At 44.0% G+C, this 17,543-nt stretch overlaps 1 protein-coding gene and 1 long non-coding RNA gene across 7 annotated transcripts in view; one reads left to right on the plus strand and one right to left on the minus strand.

Moving 5' to 3' along the window:
- The window catches only part of RHBDL2 (rhomboid like 2), a 52,507-nt gene that overhangs the window by 19,373 nt on the left and 15,591 nt on the right, over window positions 1-17,543 (plus strand). For all 4 annotated transcript variants that reach the window (XM_087858332.1, XM_045782657.2, XM_045782656.2 and 1 more), the window contains exons 2-4: window positions 6,080-6,346; window positions 8,923-9,071; window positions 12,752-12,864. In XM_087858332.1, the coding sequence (XP_087714458.1) occupies window positions 6,101-6,346; window positions 8,923-9,071; window positions 12,752-12,864 (508 nt within the window). In that variant the 5' untranslated portion in view covers window positions 6,080-6,100. The remainder of the gene's footprint in view (window positions 1-6,079; window positions 6,347-8,922; window positions 9,072-12,751; window positions 12,865-17,543) is intronic.
- Window positions 1-17,543, minus strand: part of LOC148107203 (uncharacterized) — a 47,514-nt gene that overhangs the window by 6,051 nt on the left and 23,920 nt on the right. The window contains exon 3 of one of the 3 annotated variants that reach the window (XR_015722697.1): window positions 1,977-3,737. The exons of the other annotated variants lie outside the window; for them this stretch is intronic. This is a non-coding gene — a long non-coding RNA (uncharacterized LOC148107203). Of the gene's footprint in view, window positions 1-1,976; window positions 3,738-17,543 lie in introns of those variants that run through there. 3 annotated transcript variants of the gene reach the window in all.

A 17,543-nucleotide genomic window follows, 5' to 3' on the forward strand; every position in this document is an offset into this window, starting at 1 on the left:
GGAGGGGCCCCCGTCTCCAAGGAACAGGGCCCACAGACAGGGCTCGAAGTCAGAGTGTGACCGTCATTGAGAAGAGAGGTAAAACCCACACGGTACGGTTGCTACCAACATGTTCATCTGTTGCCAGAGCCTGAAATAGCTAGAACTACACGTCAGATCTCTTTGCTGTGCGCGCCGTGGAAGAAAGCAGACCCCCAGTGAGTGTTGGAGAAGCCGAATGGGTCAGATACCTTTGCAGCGTGGGAAATACGTTTCTCTAAACTACCCAAAATGCTGGGCTTGACTTTGTAAAATTTCTAGAAAACTTGAAATCTAGAGAAAAGAGAAAAATTTGAGGAAATGCAATCCTTCGTATATTTTTTAGCTCCTTTTTAGCTATAAAATTGTATTAACAATGTAGAATTTTATTTCCTCGTAAAGTAATTGTATATGGTATTTGAATTCACAGTAGAGCTTATTAATACAATGTTGATCATCCCTAACTGAACTTATTTTTATTTATTTACTTAAAGATTTTAGTTTATTTTTTTAAAAAGTAATCTCTACACCCAACACGGGGCTCAAACTTACAGTTGCATGCTCTGCTGACTGAGCTAACCAGGTGCCCTTGAACTTACTATTTTTTAAAGATTTTATTTATTTATTTATTTATTTTAGAGAGAGGAAAAGTACGGGGGTGGGGGGCAGGGAAAAGGACAAGAAGTTTCCGCACTGAGTGCAGAGCTTGACATGGGGCTCGATCCCACAACGCTGAGATCATGACCTGAGCCAAAACCAAGAGTTGCGTGCTCAACCTACTGAGCCACCAGGGGCCCCTGAACTTATTTTTATTTATTTATTTATTTATTTATTTATTTATTTATTTATTTATTTATTTATAAAATATTTTATTTATCTGACAGAGAGAGAGCACAAGCAGGGGGAGCGGGAGAGGCAGAAGCAGACTCCCCACTGAGCAGGGAGCCCGATGTGGGGCTCCCTCGCAGGACCCTGGGATCATGACCTGTGCCGAAGGCAGATGCCTAACTGACTGAGTCCCCCAGGCACCTCCTGAACTTATTTTTAAAATGCTTTAATATTTGCTGTTAAAAGCTACAGATCTTAAAGCCATATTGTGTTTTGCCAATTATGACAAGTGAATCTAGAAATAATCGACAACATTCAGGGAATATTAGTGAAATAGTTAGGTCTAAGGACCTAGTGTCTGACCCTGGGAGGTTGGTTGAGTGGGAGGATGGAAAATCTAGAGTAGGGAGCTTTCTTCTCAGAAAAGTTGCTGGGGAAAAGTGACAGAAAAGGGGAATTCTTTTCTTCCCTAAATTTACTGGATATAATCTATTGTAACGTGGAAATTGCCTAATGAAATATTTTTAAGAATAAATTCAATAGGAGTGATTCCCAGTAGCTTGCAGTGTGAAAATAGGCCCTATACTCAGCCTCATCCATCCATCCATCCATCCATCCATCCATCCATCCATCCATCCATCCACCCAACCACATGCCCACTCATCCATCCATAGCTAATAATAACAATTACGGAGTGTTTACTATGTGCCAGATACTATTCTAAGTGCTTTACATGCATTACCTCCAACAATCTTTCCGACAATGCTACAAGGTAAGTTCTGTCATTGTCCCCACCTTATTTTTATTTTCATTTTTTTAAATTATCCCCACTTTAAAATGGAATCTGAGAGTTTCCCAATAAGTTAAATATAGAATTACTCTATAGCTCAGCAATTCCACTCCTAAGTATATACCCCAAATAACTGAAGACAGATATTCAAACAATACACAGGGATGTTCACAGCAGCACTTTTCACAGTAGCCAAAGACGGAAACAATGTAAATGTCCTTCAGCAGATGAATGTATAAACAATGTGTTTATATATCTATACAATGGGGTATTATTCAGCCATAAAAAGGAATGAAATACTGGGGTGCCTGGCTGGCTCAGTCTGTGGAGCATGTGACTCTTTTTTTTTTTTTTCAAGATTTTATTAAATTCCAGTTAGTTAACATACAGCATAATACTAGTTTCTGGTGTAGAACTCAGTGATTCGTCACTTACGTACAATACCCAGTGGTCATCCCAACAGGTGCACTCCTTAATCCCCATCACCTCTTTCACCCATTGCCCCCACCCCTTCCTGCGACTGTTGATCTCAGAGTCGTGAGTTCAAGCCCCACATTTGGGTGCGGCACCTACTTAAAAAAAACAAAACAAAAACGGAAAGAAGTACTGAAACAGGCCACAACCCAGATGAACCTGGAAGACTTACTACTACTGAGAGAAGCCAGACTCAAAAGGCCCCATACTGTATGATTCCAATTTCATGAACTATGCAGAGTAAGTAAATCCCTAGAGACAGAAAGCAGATTAGTGGCTGCCCTGGGCTGGAGGGAGGTGGCCACAGAGAGATTGCTTAATGGGTATGGGGTTTTTGTCTGGGGCGATGAAAAAGTTCCTGAACGAGACAGTGGTGATGGTTACATCATGTTGTAAGTGTACTTAATGCTCCTGAATTGTACACTTTAAAATGGTTAAAGCGATAAATTTTATGTTATGGGTATTTTAGCACAATTTAAAAAACTGTAATTTGTGGCTCAGAGAATTTAAGCGACTTACCTACGTTTACAGTTGACATGTGGTAGAGCTGTATTCTAATGCCAGTGATCTGGCTCCATGGATCGCATTTTTTTAAAAAAATTACAGTGAAAAACTTTATTTGGGGTCATTTAGGACATTTAGATACATTAACCTAAGTTGAAAATATCAGTATTATGTCATTGGTGAAGCACGTTTTGGTGACACAAACACTAGATCTGATCGCCACAATGACTTTGAAAGTTTCTCATTATTTTGTGTGTGCGTGAAATAGACATACTTAAAATTTACCATTTTAACCATTTTTAAGTGCACATACAGTTCCGTGGCATTAACTACGTTACATTGTCGTGACACTCTCGCTGCATCCATCTCCTGAACTTTTTTGTCTTCCCAAACTGAATCTCTGCACTCATTAAACATGTAACTCCCCATTTCCCCCCCTTCCTCCACCCCCTGGCAACCACTATTCTACTGTTTGCGGTACCAGGCCCAGGCCCATTGCCTGGGGCTGCAAAGGAAAAGAAGACGAGGCCATTTCCCCCAGTCTGTCCAGTGTCAAAGCCTGGGTTCCTGTCCTCTAGCGACCTTGCTACTCGCTCCTCTTCACCGAGTTAGAGGAGTCCGGTGGCAGGACAAGGGTGTGGTTGAGGCGTGCAGAGGGGATGCCTGTGGCTGGGGAGCAGGAGAAGGAAGTCAGTGGAGATGAAAGATGGAGGAAGAGATTCCAACAGGAAAGTCTGTTAGGAAGGTGGAAGATGAGGAGAATTGGGAACCTAGCATTGCCTTCTTTTTACTTCAGATAATTCTGAGGAGTACGTGCGATTTTGTAGTGGGGTCATGCTTTGAAATGCCAAGCGTGCTCTGCCGACGTGGTTGGGACTCGCATGGCTCTGGAAGCGGATTGGTTTGAAGGGCCGAACGCAGGAGATCAGTTTCAATGGGGCACACCCAGCTGGTTAGGGTATAGATGCCTGCCAGGGCGCCGGGGTGGCGCAGGGAAGCAGCTGCCGTCCGCTCCGGTCATGATCCTGGGGCCCTGGCATCGAGCCCGCGTTGGGCTGCTTGCGCAGCGGGGAGCCCGCTTCTCCCTCTCGCGCTCCCCCTGCTGTGGTCCCTCTCTCGCCGTCTATCAAATAAATAAATAAAATCTTAAAAAAAAAAAAAAAAGACACTGGGCCACAAAGGGGAGGGGAGAAATAGTACAGTAGTTGAGATTTTAAAGATTTTTTTTTATTATTTGACAGAGATGGACAGCCAGCGAGAGAGGGAACACAGCAGGGGGAGTGGGAGAGGAAGCAGCAGGCTCCCAGCCGAGGAGCCTGATGTGGGGCTCGATCCCACAATGCTGGGATCACGCCCTGAGCTGAAGGCAGACGCTTAACGACTGAGCCACCCAGGCGCCCCAGTAGTTGAGATTTTAGGATCAGGTACAGATTTCATAGATGTGGCTTTATTAGTTTTTTTTAAATTAAAATACATACTTTAAAACAATCAAATAGGGGTGCCTGGCTGGCTCAGTTGGTAGAGTGTGTCACTCTTGATCTCCGGGTTGTAAGTTCCAGATCCACATCAGATGTAGAGATTACTGAAAAATGAAATAAAAAGGAAGACAACACATACGAACAGAGGTGGATTTTCTCTGAAGCTAGTAAAGCTTTAACTTCAGGTCTCTCGCTTGCATGGGCTCCTTCAAAGGCTGTGTATCCACTTTTGCAATTTTTATATTTTGTAATTTTAATTTTATATTATTTTTTCCAAAGAAAACCCCCCAAATTGTTTACACTTCAGGCTCCACAAAATCTGGATCCATCCCTGCATGCAGGGCAAAGATCCAGTGAAATTCCACCACGCAGATATGATCATGGTTCCTTCTCCAGATTTCTTCCGGTACGTGTGTCAGTACATTACTTTTTACAAAAACTGGGTTGGACTGTATGTACTATGGTGCAACATTATTTTTATTATGTTTTTCCCTTCATTTTTGAGCCCCCCCCCACCTTTGACCACAGAAACATTCGAATGATTTAAGTAGTTTAACCAGGAGTAAAAAAAATAACAGAACCTTGGGGCGCCTGGGTGGCTCAGTTGGTTAAGCGACTGCTTTCGGCTTAGGTCATGATCCTGGAGTCGTGGGATCGAGTCCCAGATAAGGCTCCCTGCTCAGCGGGGAGTCTGATTCTCCCTCGACCCTCTCTTATGCTGTCTCTCACACTTTCTCTCTCTCTCTCTCTCTCTCTCTCAAAAAAAAAAAAAAATCTTAAAAAAAAAAAAAAAACAGAACCAGACCAACAGGAAAAGGATAGAACATGGCACAGGGCATGGCACGGGGAAAGGAAATAGTATATGGATCTGTCCTCACTGTTACAGCCTTGGTGTCTTATGCACCTGCTTGGTGTCCTCTATCATAGTGTAATGACAATTATGTGTATGATTTTTATTGACCTCTGTCTCTTCCATTACACTTTCTAAACACTCTGGGGTAGATGGTGGCCTGATACGTAGTAGGTGTTCCATAGATATTTACTGAATAAATGCTTCGATAAGTGAATGTTGAGGATTGAGTTCAAGGGAATACTGGATATGGAAATTCGTAGGAACTCAGCCAAGAGCTTCAGATGTCAGAGAGTTGTTGGGAAGATGTGTTTCAGCAAGGTATTGACTTTGTGCTTGGAGAACCAGTAAGGAAGTTTCTGGTTCCTTACCCTAACCCTAACCCTAACACCCCAAGTATGCTACAGAATGGGCAGTGCGGTATTTTAGAAAGGACCCTGGTAATTTAGAGAACGTGTAGGTTTGAATCTTCCTGGGGAAGGGGGGCAGAGCGGGCAGCTCAGTTTTTTATCTATAATTGGGACTACAAATCCCTTCCTTCTGGGGTTATTGTGGAAGTCCAATGAGTCAATAGATGTGGAAGCCCCCAGTGTGGTTCCTGATACACAATAGATGTTCAGTAAATTGTTTTTGATTCTGAATCAGAAATCAGAGACCTATGTTTGGCCCTTGAGTCGAAGCAAGATAAAACTAAGAAGGGAAAGGAGACCGTTTACTTTAGCTGGACCAGGCTGGGTGCAGTTATGCAGAGTGCATGGTTTAAGCTCTGAGACCCATCACCTTACAACAGAGCTCTCTCTTCACTGATGGTTGACTTGACAGTCAGTGGCAGAGGGGAGGGGAGGGGTATACCAGGCAGAGTTTCTTCTTCCAAGGCTCTAGTCCGTCCTTTAGGCGGTGGACATAGATGAAGCCAGAAGTGACCCCTGAAAGTCCTCTCCCTCATTTGGGGAGACCCTAGTGCTTTGTCACAATTGAACACAGATGATAGGGTGTGGATATTATGAGTCTTTGGACACCAGATCTTCAATTGCCTTCTATTAATATACAGGAAAGGCCTTGGAAACCAGTGGTTATACCAGAGAACCCAGGACTCTAGGGTTATCCATGTTTCCTTGACATTCATGGCCCTTTCAGGTGGCGGGAGGATTCAGGACAATGGCTGCTGGTCACGATTTGGAGATGGAGGATATGAATCTGAATATGGATAGAGACATGAAAGGAGAGCTGGAAGAAGAGAAGGAAATGAGAGAGGACAGGGGAGGTAAAGATACCTTCAAGAATAAAAAGGTCCACAGGGTTGTCTCAAAATGGATGCTTCCTGAAAAGGTCCGAAGAACATACTTGGAGAGAGCTAACTGCCTCCCACCCCCCGTGTTCATCATCTCCATCAGCCTTGCCGAGGTGAGTATGTTGGGTGCTGGGCACTAGACCGAGTACCACGGGGGAGTTGCAAAAAGACTGGGGAGCGTGGTGGGGGGCTTTGATCACATCCAGAGAAGAGACTGGAGAACACATAGGAAGACGGCTTGGCGGTGGCAAGTCCAGCACACACGGAACTCAACCTCACCCTCTCCGGAGCCCCCTTCGGTCTTTCCTATGATCGCAGTCACTATCAGCCAAGGGTTGAGTTTTATTTTTCAAGCAAGTCCCCTGCCCAGCAGTGACCACAATGGCTTTCAGTGGCTTTGTTTCATTTTAGTTGCTGGGGCTTTAGAAACCAAATGATCTTGGGGTCACAAATTGGTTTGATCTCATGAACGAACTTAGATTGATTGGTAAGGTCTTTTTGTGGAGCCAACATGGAAGACTAACCAGAACAGCTATGGGCTGCCTCCGGGTTTTCAGTAGGGGAAAAATGGGATCCCCTGCTGATGTCTATTGCGGGCAGCCTGTGGTGTGTTTTCAGAATCTGATCTCATCAGCCCTTTTATTTTCCAGAAAAAGAGTAGAAGGCCCAGGGAGGTGGAATGACTTGCCCAAGGTTACATTTAGTGACTGGGCCAGGACTGGGCTTCTCCTAAGCCTCATCGCACCTGCCATGATGTCTCATAAAAGAATTGGCAGGGGCTGGATATGTATGGGGTGTGACTTCAGGGACATTAGGAAGTCTCTCATGTAATCCTCTTAATTCCCAGATGTGTCAATTTCCTTATCAAAGACCGTATTAGGGTTCTTTAGAAAAACAGAACCAGTAGGGTGTGTACATGCACAAATACACACATTCTCTCTTGTATCTATCTATCTATCTATCTATCTATCTATCTATCTATCTATCATCTATCTATCTATCCATCCATCCATCATCTATCTATATTTATCTATCCATCCATCCATCCATCCACCTATCTACACATGTATATTGAGAGAGAGATTGATTCATTTTAAGGAATTGGCTCATGCTATTATGGAAGCTTGGCAAGTTCAAAATCTAGGGTGGGCCAGCAGACTGGAGACCTAGGGGTAAGAATTGCAGTTGGAGTTCAGAGGCAGTCTTCTGGCAGAATTCCCTTTCCCTCAGAGGAGGTCAGTCTGTTCTTTTAAGGCTTTCAACTGTTATGATGTGACCCCATGTTATGGAGGGTAATCTGCTTTACTCAAAGTCGGTTGATTTAAATGTTGATCTCATCTAAAAAATATCTTCACAGAAACATCCAGAATGATGTTTGATCAAATATCTGGGTATCATGGTCTAGCCAAGTTGACACAGAACATTAACCAGCATAGGGACCTAGCCTCTCGTGGCTCCGATAAAGAAAAGGCTAACGTATCAACATTTCTGGCACACTCTATCATGTTATCCTTCCAGCCCGTAGGTTGGCGGGCCTACCCACGGTCCACTCGGGTGCGTGAGGGCTTGGTGAGTGTGGGAATCGGGGAATAATAGGATAAGGTCACATGATACTAAACATGACTGCTGTAGTGCGTGCTGTGGGGAGGGCAGTTTTCTATACAAGCGTTGTGGAGTCGGTGTTGAGATATCTGTCTCTCAAAGAAAGATCAGTTTTTCAAATAAAATTTTTGACATAAGCTTTTTATTTTGGATTAATTTGAGCTTTATAGAAAAGTTGCCAAGATAGTACAGAGAGTTTCTGTATACATCTCACTTAATTTCTCCCATTATTAATACCTTACGTTTCCATAGTACACTTGTCAAAATGAAGAAACTGACATGGGTATAGTATTATTAACTAAACTCCAGGCTTCATTTGGAGCTTTTAATATGTGTCTTTACCAGCTTTTCCATTAATGTCTTCTCTCTCTCTGTCCCTTCTGTACCCTCCAGCCCCGAGGATCACATTGCATTTTGCTCCGTGCCCCCCCCCAGCATCCTCTAATCTGTAACCGTTTCTTAGTCTGTCTTTGTCATGACTTTGATGGCCTTGAGGGGTATGGGCCAGGTTTCTGTAGACGATCCCCCAATCTGGGCTTGTCTGATGTTTTCCTCATGGTTAGATTGGAGTTACGGGGGAGGAACACACAGAGGCGAAGTGCCTTTCTCAACACGTCACATCGGGGAGTACGGGTCATCCACATGACATCCCGGGCGACATGAGCCTTCATCACTTGGTTAAGGTCGTGTTCACTGGGCTTCTGTGCTGTAGAGTTATCGTTCCCTCTCCCTCTTCTCTTCCTTGGAAGCCAGCAGCGACTTAATTCCATATTAACTTGTAAGTGAAAGACGAAATGGTGGGAGTGGGAAGATGAGGGTGTTTAAGGGGGTCGGTGGGTCCCGAAAGAGTCTTCGTTATGTTTGGTCTAGGGCTGCTCCTCATCACTGGAGGAAGTGGGATATGACCACAGGTACGTGGTCAGATACATGGCAAGGACGTTTAAGTCCCGTCATCTTCCGAGCACATGCTACAGCGGGGCCCGCTTAGGAGCTGATCCTTTGAAAGCAAGGCAGTAGTGCCGGTGGGCTTCAGAAGGGCCCCCCTCTGCAGACGGTGGCTAACATTCCTGTGTGCCCTCCCTGGCAGCTGGCAGTGTTTATATACTATGCTGTGTGGAAGCCTCAGAAACAGTGGATCACCCTGGACACAGGCATCCTGGAGAGCCCCTTTATCTACAGTCCCGAGAAGAGGGAGCAAGCCTGGAGGTTTGTCTCCTATATGCTGGTCCATGCTGGGTAAGGAATGATATTAAGTTGCTGATGTCGGAGGTGACCGCGAGCACTCGTAACCCCCAACATTTGGTCGGTGCTTTCTTATTGATAAGGCACGTCCATGTCCCGAATCTTGTTTGATCCTCAGCAACCCTAGGAGGCAGGTATCACTCCTGCCGTTCTGTGTTTGAGGCTTTGGGGATGTGGTTACTCTCGCTCCACGTCACGTGGCTAAGTTGAAGAGCTGGAACCTCAGCCCCTTCGTGCTAACTCCAAGTCCGGCGTCCTTTATATTGTGTTATGACTGCCTGATACTGGTATTTATATAGGGATTTCAATGAGAAGAGACCCAATCATTACTAAACCACACTTCTGTTCCCCTAGTTGTTTGGTGTTCCTTTCACGATATGAATCATCAGTCCCTCCCTCCCTACCCCCGCCACACGCTTAAAAAGAATTAATTCGTGAGCACTTTGTTGAGTGTATAATACTGTTGTCCATCCGGAATAATACGAGCAATGGGCAATGCAGTGCCCGCCTTTGAGTTATAGCTCCTTATATGCTAATAGTCTTCTACGAATTTGCTCAGAACCCAGGATTCGCTATGCCCACTGCAGGCAGTGAGCAGCTTGCTGCTGGTCCCCCTCTCCAGTGGACTCCTGGGGGTTCAGATGAGGCCAGCTTCGTCTGTGTGACCTACCCAGCCCTGGACCTTGAAGGATGACTCTGGCCACTGGCTAAATAGGCATCTGCGGCAGGGCACAGGGCTCAGAGGCTTGACAAATAAGGACAAAATTGCTCGTTGCCCAGTTTCTATGGATACTTTCAGTTCGGTTTTTCATTTAACATGTTCTGAACAAATGTGGTTCCTGCACTCAAGGACTTTAGAATTACAAGGGCGAACAGCCAGTTAAATAGTAATGCGAGGCCATGCAGTAGTGACTTAACTTCTTTGTGCCTCAGTTTCCACATCTGTAAAAGGAGGTACTAGTACCTACCTCATAAGGTTGCTGTGATTAAATGAGACAGTGGTTATAATGTAATTTTTGCAGTGCCTGACACATAGTAAGGCCCTCAGAAGGAATTCTCAAGGCTGTGTGGGACAGCTCACACGTGCGGTTGTAGAAGTTCTGAAGGCTTTTGCCCGAAAGTAACCAAAAAACCTAACGGGGGCCTAAACAAGTGGAGGTTAATTCTTTATCATATAAGCAGCCCCGACGTATGTGGTTAGCTCATCAGTTTCATGAAGCCGAGACTCTTGGTTCTGTGCTGGTATCTCGGCTTTTCCCTTGACCTTTCTCTCATGGTTGCAAGTTGGCAGCTGTAGCTGGGTATTAAAAGCAGGAAGGGGAAGGGTAGGACCAGGTACTGGGGACATCCATCCCTTTTGTCAGGAAAGAAGCTCTCTTACTAGTTTCCCATTGGTGCTGCTCTGACCTGCATTTCATTGGCCAGAACCACGGCCATGGCTACCCCTAGCTAGGAGAGGCTGGCGGAGTCAACCGTGAGCTCTTGGGGCCTCACTAGAGGAGGCAGGCAGGTGGTAAGGAGATGAATGTGGGATTAGTTACTGCAATACAGACAGAAAGACAGAAAGATCAGAATGGTGATGGTTTTCCAGATGACATGGATTCAAGCTAGACCTAGAAGGGCAGATACAATTTGGATGAAAAAAGTTAGTACTTCTATTCCGGTATATGACAGGATCTCGTCCTTATGCCATTTCTACTCTTGAGTTAGCAGAAAGAATGCCGAGGGTGATTCTTTGGGGTTTTTGGTGCTACTGGTCACTTCATTCTCAAGCTGTTCCCAAAGGACAGAATGGGATGGCTTCCACTGACTTGGCTCAAATTCACAAAGTGCACATATTTCCAAATACTCTTTATGTCCGACGTCTCTGTAAGACTAGCGTAACTGCCCTTGCTGGACTATTTTGTGAATTACATGTTACTTCTTGTGTGTCTTTGAAGATGACTTGGGCAGTGATAGTGGTGGCTGCGTGTGCATGTGGCCATGAAGGTAAGTAATCTGTTTTGTAGGCTCTGCCCAGAGAACCTCTGCTGGGTATTTGTTGAGTAAATTATAATGCAAAGCACAATCCTTAAGGCTAGTATGAAAGCTGCTACACATTGTGAAATATCCGACACCTATTTCATTTTTTAACTTTTTGGTTTAACCTGAAATCTCTTAAAAAAAAAAAAAAAGCCTTGGGGCACCTGGGTGGCTCAGTTGTTAAGCGTCTGCCTTCGGCCCAGGGCGTGGTCCCAGAGTCCTGGGATTGAGCCCCGCATCGGGCTCCCTGCCCTGCTGGGAGCCTGCTTCTTCCTCTCCCACTCCCCCGGCTTGTGTTCCCTCTCTCGCTGGCTGTCTCTCTCTGTCAAATAAATAGATAAAATCTTATTAAAAAAAAAAGACTTGGGGCGCCTGGGTGGCACAGCGGTTAAGCGTCTGCCTTCGGCTCAGGGCGTGGTCCCGGCATTCTGGGATCGAGCCCCACATCGGGCTCCTCTGCTGGGAGCCTGCTTCTTCCTCTCCCGCTCCCCCTGCTTGTGTTCCCTCTCTCGCTGGCTGTCTCTATCTCTGTCAGATGGATAAATAAAATCTTTAAAAAAAAAAAAAGCCTTGTGCTATATAGCAAGTAAATTAAGGATGACTGTACTGTGGGAATGTGCCAAAATACATTCAGAGAATCTGCAGAGACACCTGTGGGGTTTGACAGGTAAAAGAGCATGAGCTTTATTTAAAAATATTTTTACCTCTTTAAAAACTGGAATAAAAAATCACCTACATGCAAATAACTTCTATACCAAACGGTAGTACATGGGAGATACTAACTTTAGCTAGTGTTACTGGGTGAATTTTCTTTTTCATTTTGGCAAACTGCTTTTTCAACTTTTTTTTTTAAAGATTTTAATTATTTATTTGACAAAGATAGATAGCGCGCAAGAGAGAGCACAAGCAAGGGGAGCAGCAGAGGGAGAGAAGCAGGCTCCCTGCTTAGCCGGGAGCCCGATGCAGGGCTCGATCCCAGGACCCTAGGATCACAACCCCAGCCGAAGGCTGACGCTTCACCAACTGAGCCACCCAGGCACCCCTCAACTTTTTAATGTAGAACCAAGGATGGGGCTTCTCTTGCCATCTCTGTTTTATTAAAGGATATCCTAAGATCACAAGAGCACTTGTTTAAAACCCTATTGAAATTTGGGGTGCCCGGCTGGCTTAGATGGTAGCACGGGCGACTCTGGATCTCGGGGTCGAGAGTTCCAGCCCCATGTTGGGTGTGGAGCCTACTTTAAAAAAACAAAACAAAACTACTGAAACTTAAACTCGATATGCGTGAATTAGGATTTTCTCAATACTGTGCAACCGAAACAAAATCAGATGCAGGGGCTGCCATAAAATGGCAGTTGTCATCTATGCCTAATTTCAGGTTTCTGTTCCTTAAGCCCTCCTCATCCCTCTGTTTGATGTTGTCAGTCACTGTTATAAAAGAGAACTTATAAAATAAGTGTATACGCCCAAAATGTCCTTTTATCTGTTTTACATATTGAGGCTCCCTGTTGAGATTTTATTAAAAAAAAATCACCTAAAAAATTAGAAAATAGAACTTGAACTGGTAACAATACACCAATGCTTGTTCATGTGCCAGAGAAGGAACTGTGTGGGTTCGTCATGATGTTTGACTACTGTGTTTGTCTCCGCAGAGTGCAGCACATCGTGGGGAATCTCATTATGCAGCTCGCTTTGGGTATTCCCCTGGAAATGGTCCACAAAGGGCTCCGAGTAGGGCTGGTGTACTTGGCGGGAGTGATTGCAGGTTAGTGTCCTAGGGTAACACACAATCAGTGCCTCCACACTCTTAGGCAATGCACAAAGCAAGAGTAATAAACATTTATTTTTATTTTTTTAAAGATTTTATTTATTCATTTGAGAGACAGAGAGACAGCCAGTGAGAGAGGGAACACAAGCAGGGGGAGTGGGAGAGGAAGAAGCAGGCTCGATCCCAGAACGCTGGGATCACGCCCTGAGCTGAAGGCAGACGCTTAACGACTGAGCCACCCAGGCGCCCCAAGAGTAATAAACATTTAAATCAAGGTTTAGTGCGCTCCTAATATGTGCTAGGGAACCTGATAAGCATTAGAAATAAGTTAATGAGGGGCAGCTGGCTGGCTCCATCAGACAAGCATGCGACTCTTGATCTCGGGGTCATGAGTTCAAGCCCCACGTAGGGTGTAGAGATTACTTAAATAAATAAAGCTTTAAAAAAGAAAGAAAGAAAGAAGTTAGAGGGGTGCCTGGCTGGCTCAGTCAGAACAACATGCTACTCTTGATATTAGGATGGTGAGTTTGAGCCCCACATTGGCTGTAGAGATTACTGAAAAAAACCAGAACAAACAAAAAACATTAAAAAAATAGAGTTAAAATATTTGAGATAAGATCAGCAGATAGAGATAGGTCATTGTGCCTGTCCTCAGGTATCTCGAGTCAGACTGGGTTTTGCCCAACTGGAAGCTGTGTGTACTTGGTATCCGGGTGGAGACTTAACAGCCAGATCATGAAGGCCCAGTGTGTCAGACTAGTGTTCTTAGGAAGTCATATGAGCAAATCTGCATTTAAGAGAGACAGCTTGAAGAGAATGTAGAGAAGAGCTAGAGGGGCCCAAAGGCTCAGTAGGGACTACACAGTGATTTCCGAAATTGGGTGTGCCTTAAGACGATCCACTTTGGTCTGAGCAGAAAATACTAGAATACCCATCCATCCATTTATTTATTTACTGGAAATTAAACTTTTTTATATTGCAGTTGTAAGAAATCAATGCCTGGGGGTCCCACGTATCCTTTAACCAGTTACCCTCCATGGTAACAGCTTGCAAAATTCGAGTACAGTAGCCCCACCAGGATATCCACCTTGATACTATTAAGGTGCAAAACAAGGATACCTCACGTTGTATTTTTACAGCTATACGCTCTTCTTTCGCACCCCTACACCCTCCTTCGCCCCGACAACCACTAATCTGTTCTCTGTTTCTGTAATTCTCCCTTCAAGCATGTTGTATAAATGGAATGACAGGATATTGCCTCTGGGATTGGCTGTCTTCACGCAGCGTGACTCTCTGGAGACCCGCCTAGGTTGTTGCATGCATCAAGACTTCATTCCTTTTTATCGGAGTTCTGTCCCGTGGTATGGGTGGACCACCGTTTGTTTAACCCTTCACTCACTGGAGACTGTCTGGGTTGTTTCCAGTTTGGGGCTATTACAAATAAAGCTGTTATAAACCTTTGTGTACAGGTTTTTGTGAACAGAAGTACAGAGTTTTATGAACAGAAGTTTTCATTTCTCTGGGATAAATGCCCCAGAACACACTTCTTAGGTTGTATGGTAGTGCCTACTGAATTTTTTAAGAACCAGCCAACATGTTTTCCAGAATGGCTGTTCCATTTTACATTCCCCCCAATAGTGTAGAAGTAATTCTGTGTCCCACATCCTCACCAGCATTCGTGTTGTCGCCGTTTCTCATTTCAGTTGTGCTCAGAAGCGTGCGGTGATCTCTCGCCGAGGCCTGAATTTGCTTTACTCAAATGCCTAATGATGCTGAACTCCTTTTACTGTGTATAACCTCGTTCGTGAGACGCCTGCTCATGTCTCTTGCCCGCTTCCTCATTAGATTTCTTTCCTTTTTTTTTTCTAACTAGATTTTTTTTTAAACCATTGCGTTCTGAAAGTTCTTACATATCCTAGATCCCAGTCCTTTATTGACCATGTCGTTGACAGATACAGTTTTCTCGATGTGCGGTTGTCTTTGCACTGTTTTAAGGAGTCTTTCATGGAGCAAAAGTTTTTAATTTTGATGAAGTCTGATTTACCAATTTTTCCTTTATGCATTGTGCTCTTGGTGATGTCTAAGAACTCTTGACTGAGCCCGAGGTCCTGAAGATTGTCTCTTACGTTATCTGTCAAAGTTACAGTTTTATGCTTTACAGGGAATGTGTGATCTGTTTTGAGTCGGCTCATTTTTGTGTAAGGTGTGAGCTTTAGACTGAGGTTCTTTTGGGTTTTTTTTTTCGATAGCCAGTGACTTTGCAACAATCTATTAAAAATTCTGTTTCCTTCATTGAAATTTTTTGCACCTTTGAAAAAGTCAGTTGGCTGTGTTTGGAGAGCGCTCTTCCCGGGTTCTGTTTGTCCCACGGACCGCGGTGTTACCCTGCGCCAGTACCATGTCACCAGTACCACTGCAGCTATGCAGTTACGTCTTGAAATCAGTTAGAGAGATTCCTCTCATCTTTTGCTCATTTTAAAGTCTGTGCATTTTTCTTTTACAAGAAGATGAGTGTCTGATTTGCTGACTTTTCTCCCCCTGTGGTAACAAAAGGCTTTCCGTAGGATGCTACCGAACAGACGTTGTTGAAAAAGCAAATGCAAAGTATGTTCCTTTGACGACATAATAGCATTTTTCATACAAGCAGAAAGAACGTAACTGCTTTTCCAAAAATACTTACGCTCTGAAAGGGCATTTTAAAAGCTAATAATTGGAAATCGTTCTCTCATTGTGTGATTTTGCTGCTGGGAACGATGCAACAAGTCTTAGAAATTCACACAACGCGGGGAAACAATTTCCTCATTGGTTTTATAATTTCTCAGTTAAGAGTTTTAGTGGGTTTTAAACATATCTTATAACACTTTCTGATTAGTTTGCAAGAACAAATGACTGATGCTAAGAAAGGTGGGGATTAATAGTTAAATTTCAACACACTTTTTTTTTTTCATAATTGGAGTAAGCAGAGTCAATGATGTAATTCTCCCATTGGAAACTACATGTCATTTTTAAACTTTACATTTTGGCTATGACAGTGAGTAAGAGAACATTTCTATAGAAAATACCTGAATTTAGAGGTATATATTTGTACTTTAGGGTTATGATATTTAATGAGGATTTTCAAACAAATAATGAAGCTTATTTTATAAATCTGCTCATTGAAAGATTTTTTTAAATTAAAGACTATTTTTTTAGAGCAGTTTTAGCTTCACAGAAAAATGGAGAGGAAGGCACAGAGAGTCCCCATAACCCCCTGCCCCCACAACATGCACAGCCCCCCCCCCCCCTTTATCGACATCCCCCAACAGATGGGCATTTGTTACAATGGATGGATGAATCCTCCACTGGCACATCATAATCCCCCAAAGTCCATAAAGAAGTTCACGCTCGGCACAGTACATTCGATGGTTTGGGACAAATGTGTAATGACATGTATCCATCATTACAGCATCATACGGAGTATTTCCACTGTCCTAAAAATCCTCTGTGTTCTACCTGTTCATCCCCACACCCACTCCCTGGCAACCACTGATCCTTTCACTGCCTCCGTAGTTTTGCCTTTTCCAGAATGTCATATGGTGGGAATCATACAGCATACCGCCTTTTCAGATTGGCTTCTTTCACTTAGTAACATGCATTTAAATTTCTCCCTTGTCTTTTCTTTTCTTTTGTAAAATTTTATTTATTTATTTGACAGAGATAGCCAGAGGGCACAAGTGGAGGGAATGGCAGAGGGAGAGAAAGAAGCAGGCTCCCCCCTGAGCAAGGAACTTGACTAGGGCTCGATCTCAGGTCCCCGGGATCATGACCTGAGCCGAAGGCAGATGCCCAACCATCTGAGCCATCGAGGTGCCCCTCTTCCTTGTCTTTTCATGGTTGATAACATCTTTTTGTACCAGGGGCGCCTGAGTGGCTCAGTCAGTTAAGCCTCTGACTCTTGATTTCCGCTCAAGTTATGATCTCAGGGTTGTGAGATCGAGTCCCATATTAGGCTCCATGCTCAGCGGGGACTCTGCTTGAGGCTTCTCCGTCTTCCTCTGCCCTTCTCCCCGCTCGCACACACTCTCTCTAAAATAAATCTTAAAAAACCCCCACATTTTTTGGTACCATTAATAAAGTAAAAATGTTTTAAAAATATTGTATAATCAATGTTTCATCCTTTAAAAATTCTATTTCTAGGGACGCCTGGGTGGCTCAGTTGGTTAAGCGTCTGCCTTCGGCTCAGGTCATGATCCCAGGGTCCTGGGATCTGGCTCCACATTGGGCTATCTGCCCAACAAGAGAGCCTGCTTCTCCCTCTCCCTCTGCTGCTCCCCCTGCTGTGCTCTCTCTGTCAAATAAATAAATAAAATCTTAAAAAAATCTATTTTTATATTAAAAAACATACTAGTATATGAAAGAAAACCAAGAAAATGTACCTGCCATCAAAAAAACCACATTAGTACAGAACTTATATATGTAACCTACAAATAAGTTAATACACCTATGTTGCAGTGTGGCTGGTTGTATCCGTTTCCTAGGGCTCCTATAACGAACCACAGACTGCGTCGTTTAAACAAGAGAACTGTACCATCTCACAGTTAGGGTGGAAGTCTGAAATCAAGGTGTCAGTGGGGCCATGCTCCCTCCTCTGATCCTGTGTGGGAGAATCCTTCCTCGCTTCTCCCTAGCTGCTGCTG

Source organism: Ursus americanus, chromosome 33 (genome assembly GCF_024610735.1).
Source record: "Ursus americanus isolate L20-20 chromosome 33, mUrsAme1.1.p, whole genome shotgun sequence".
In the NCBI taxonomy this organism is placed as follows: Eukaryota; Metazoa; Chordata; class Mammalia; order Carnivora; family Ursidae; genus Ursus; species Ursus americanus.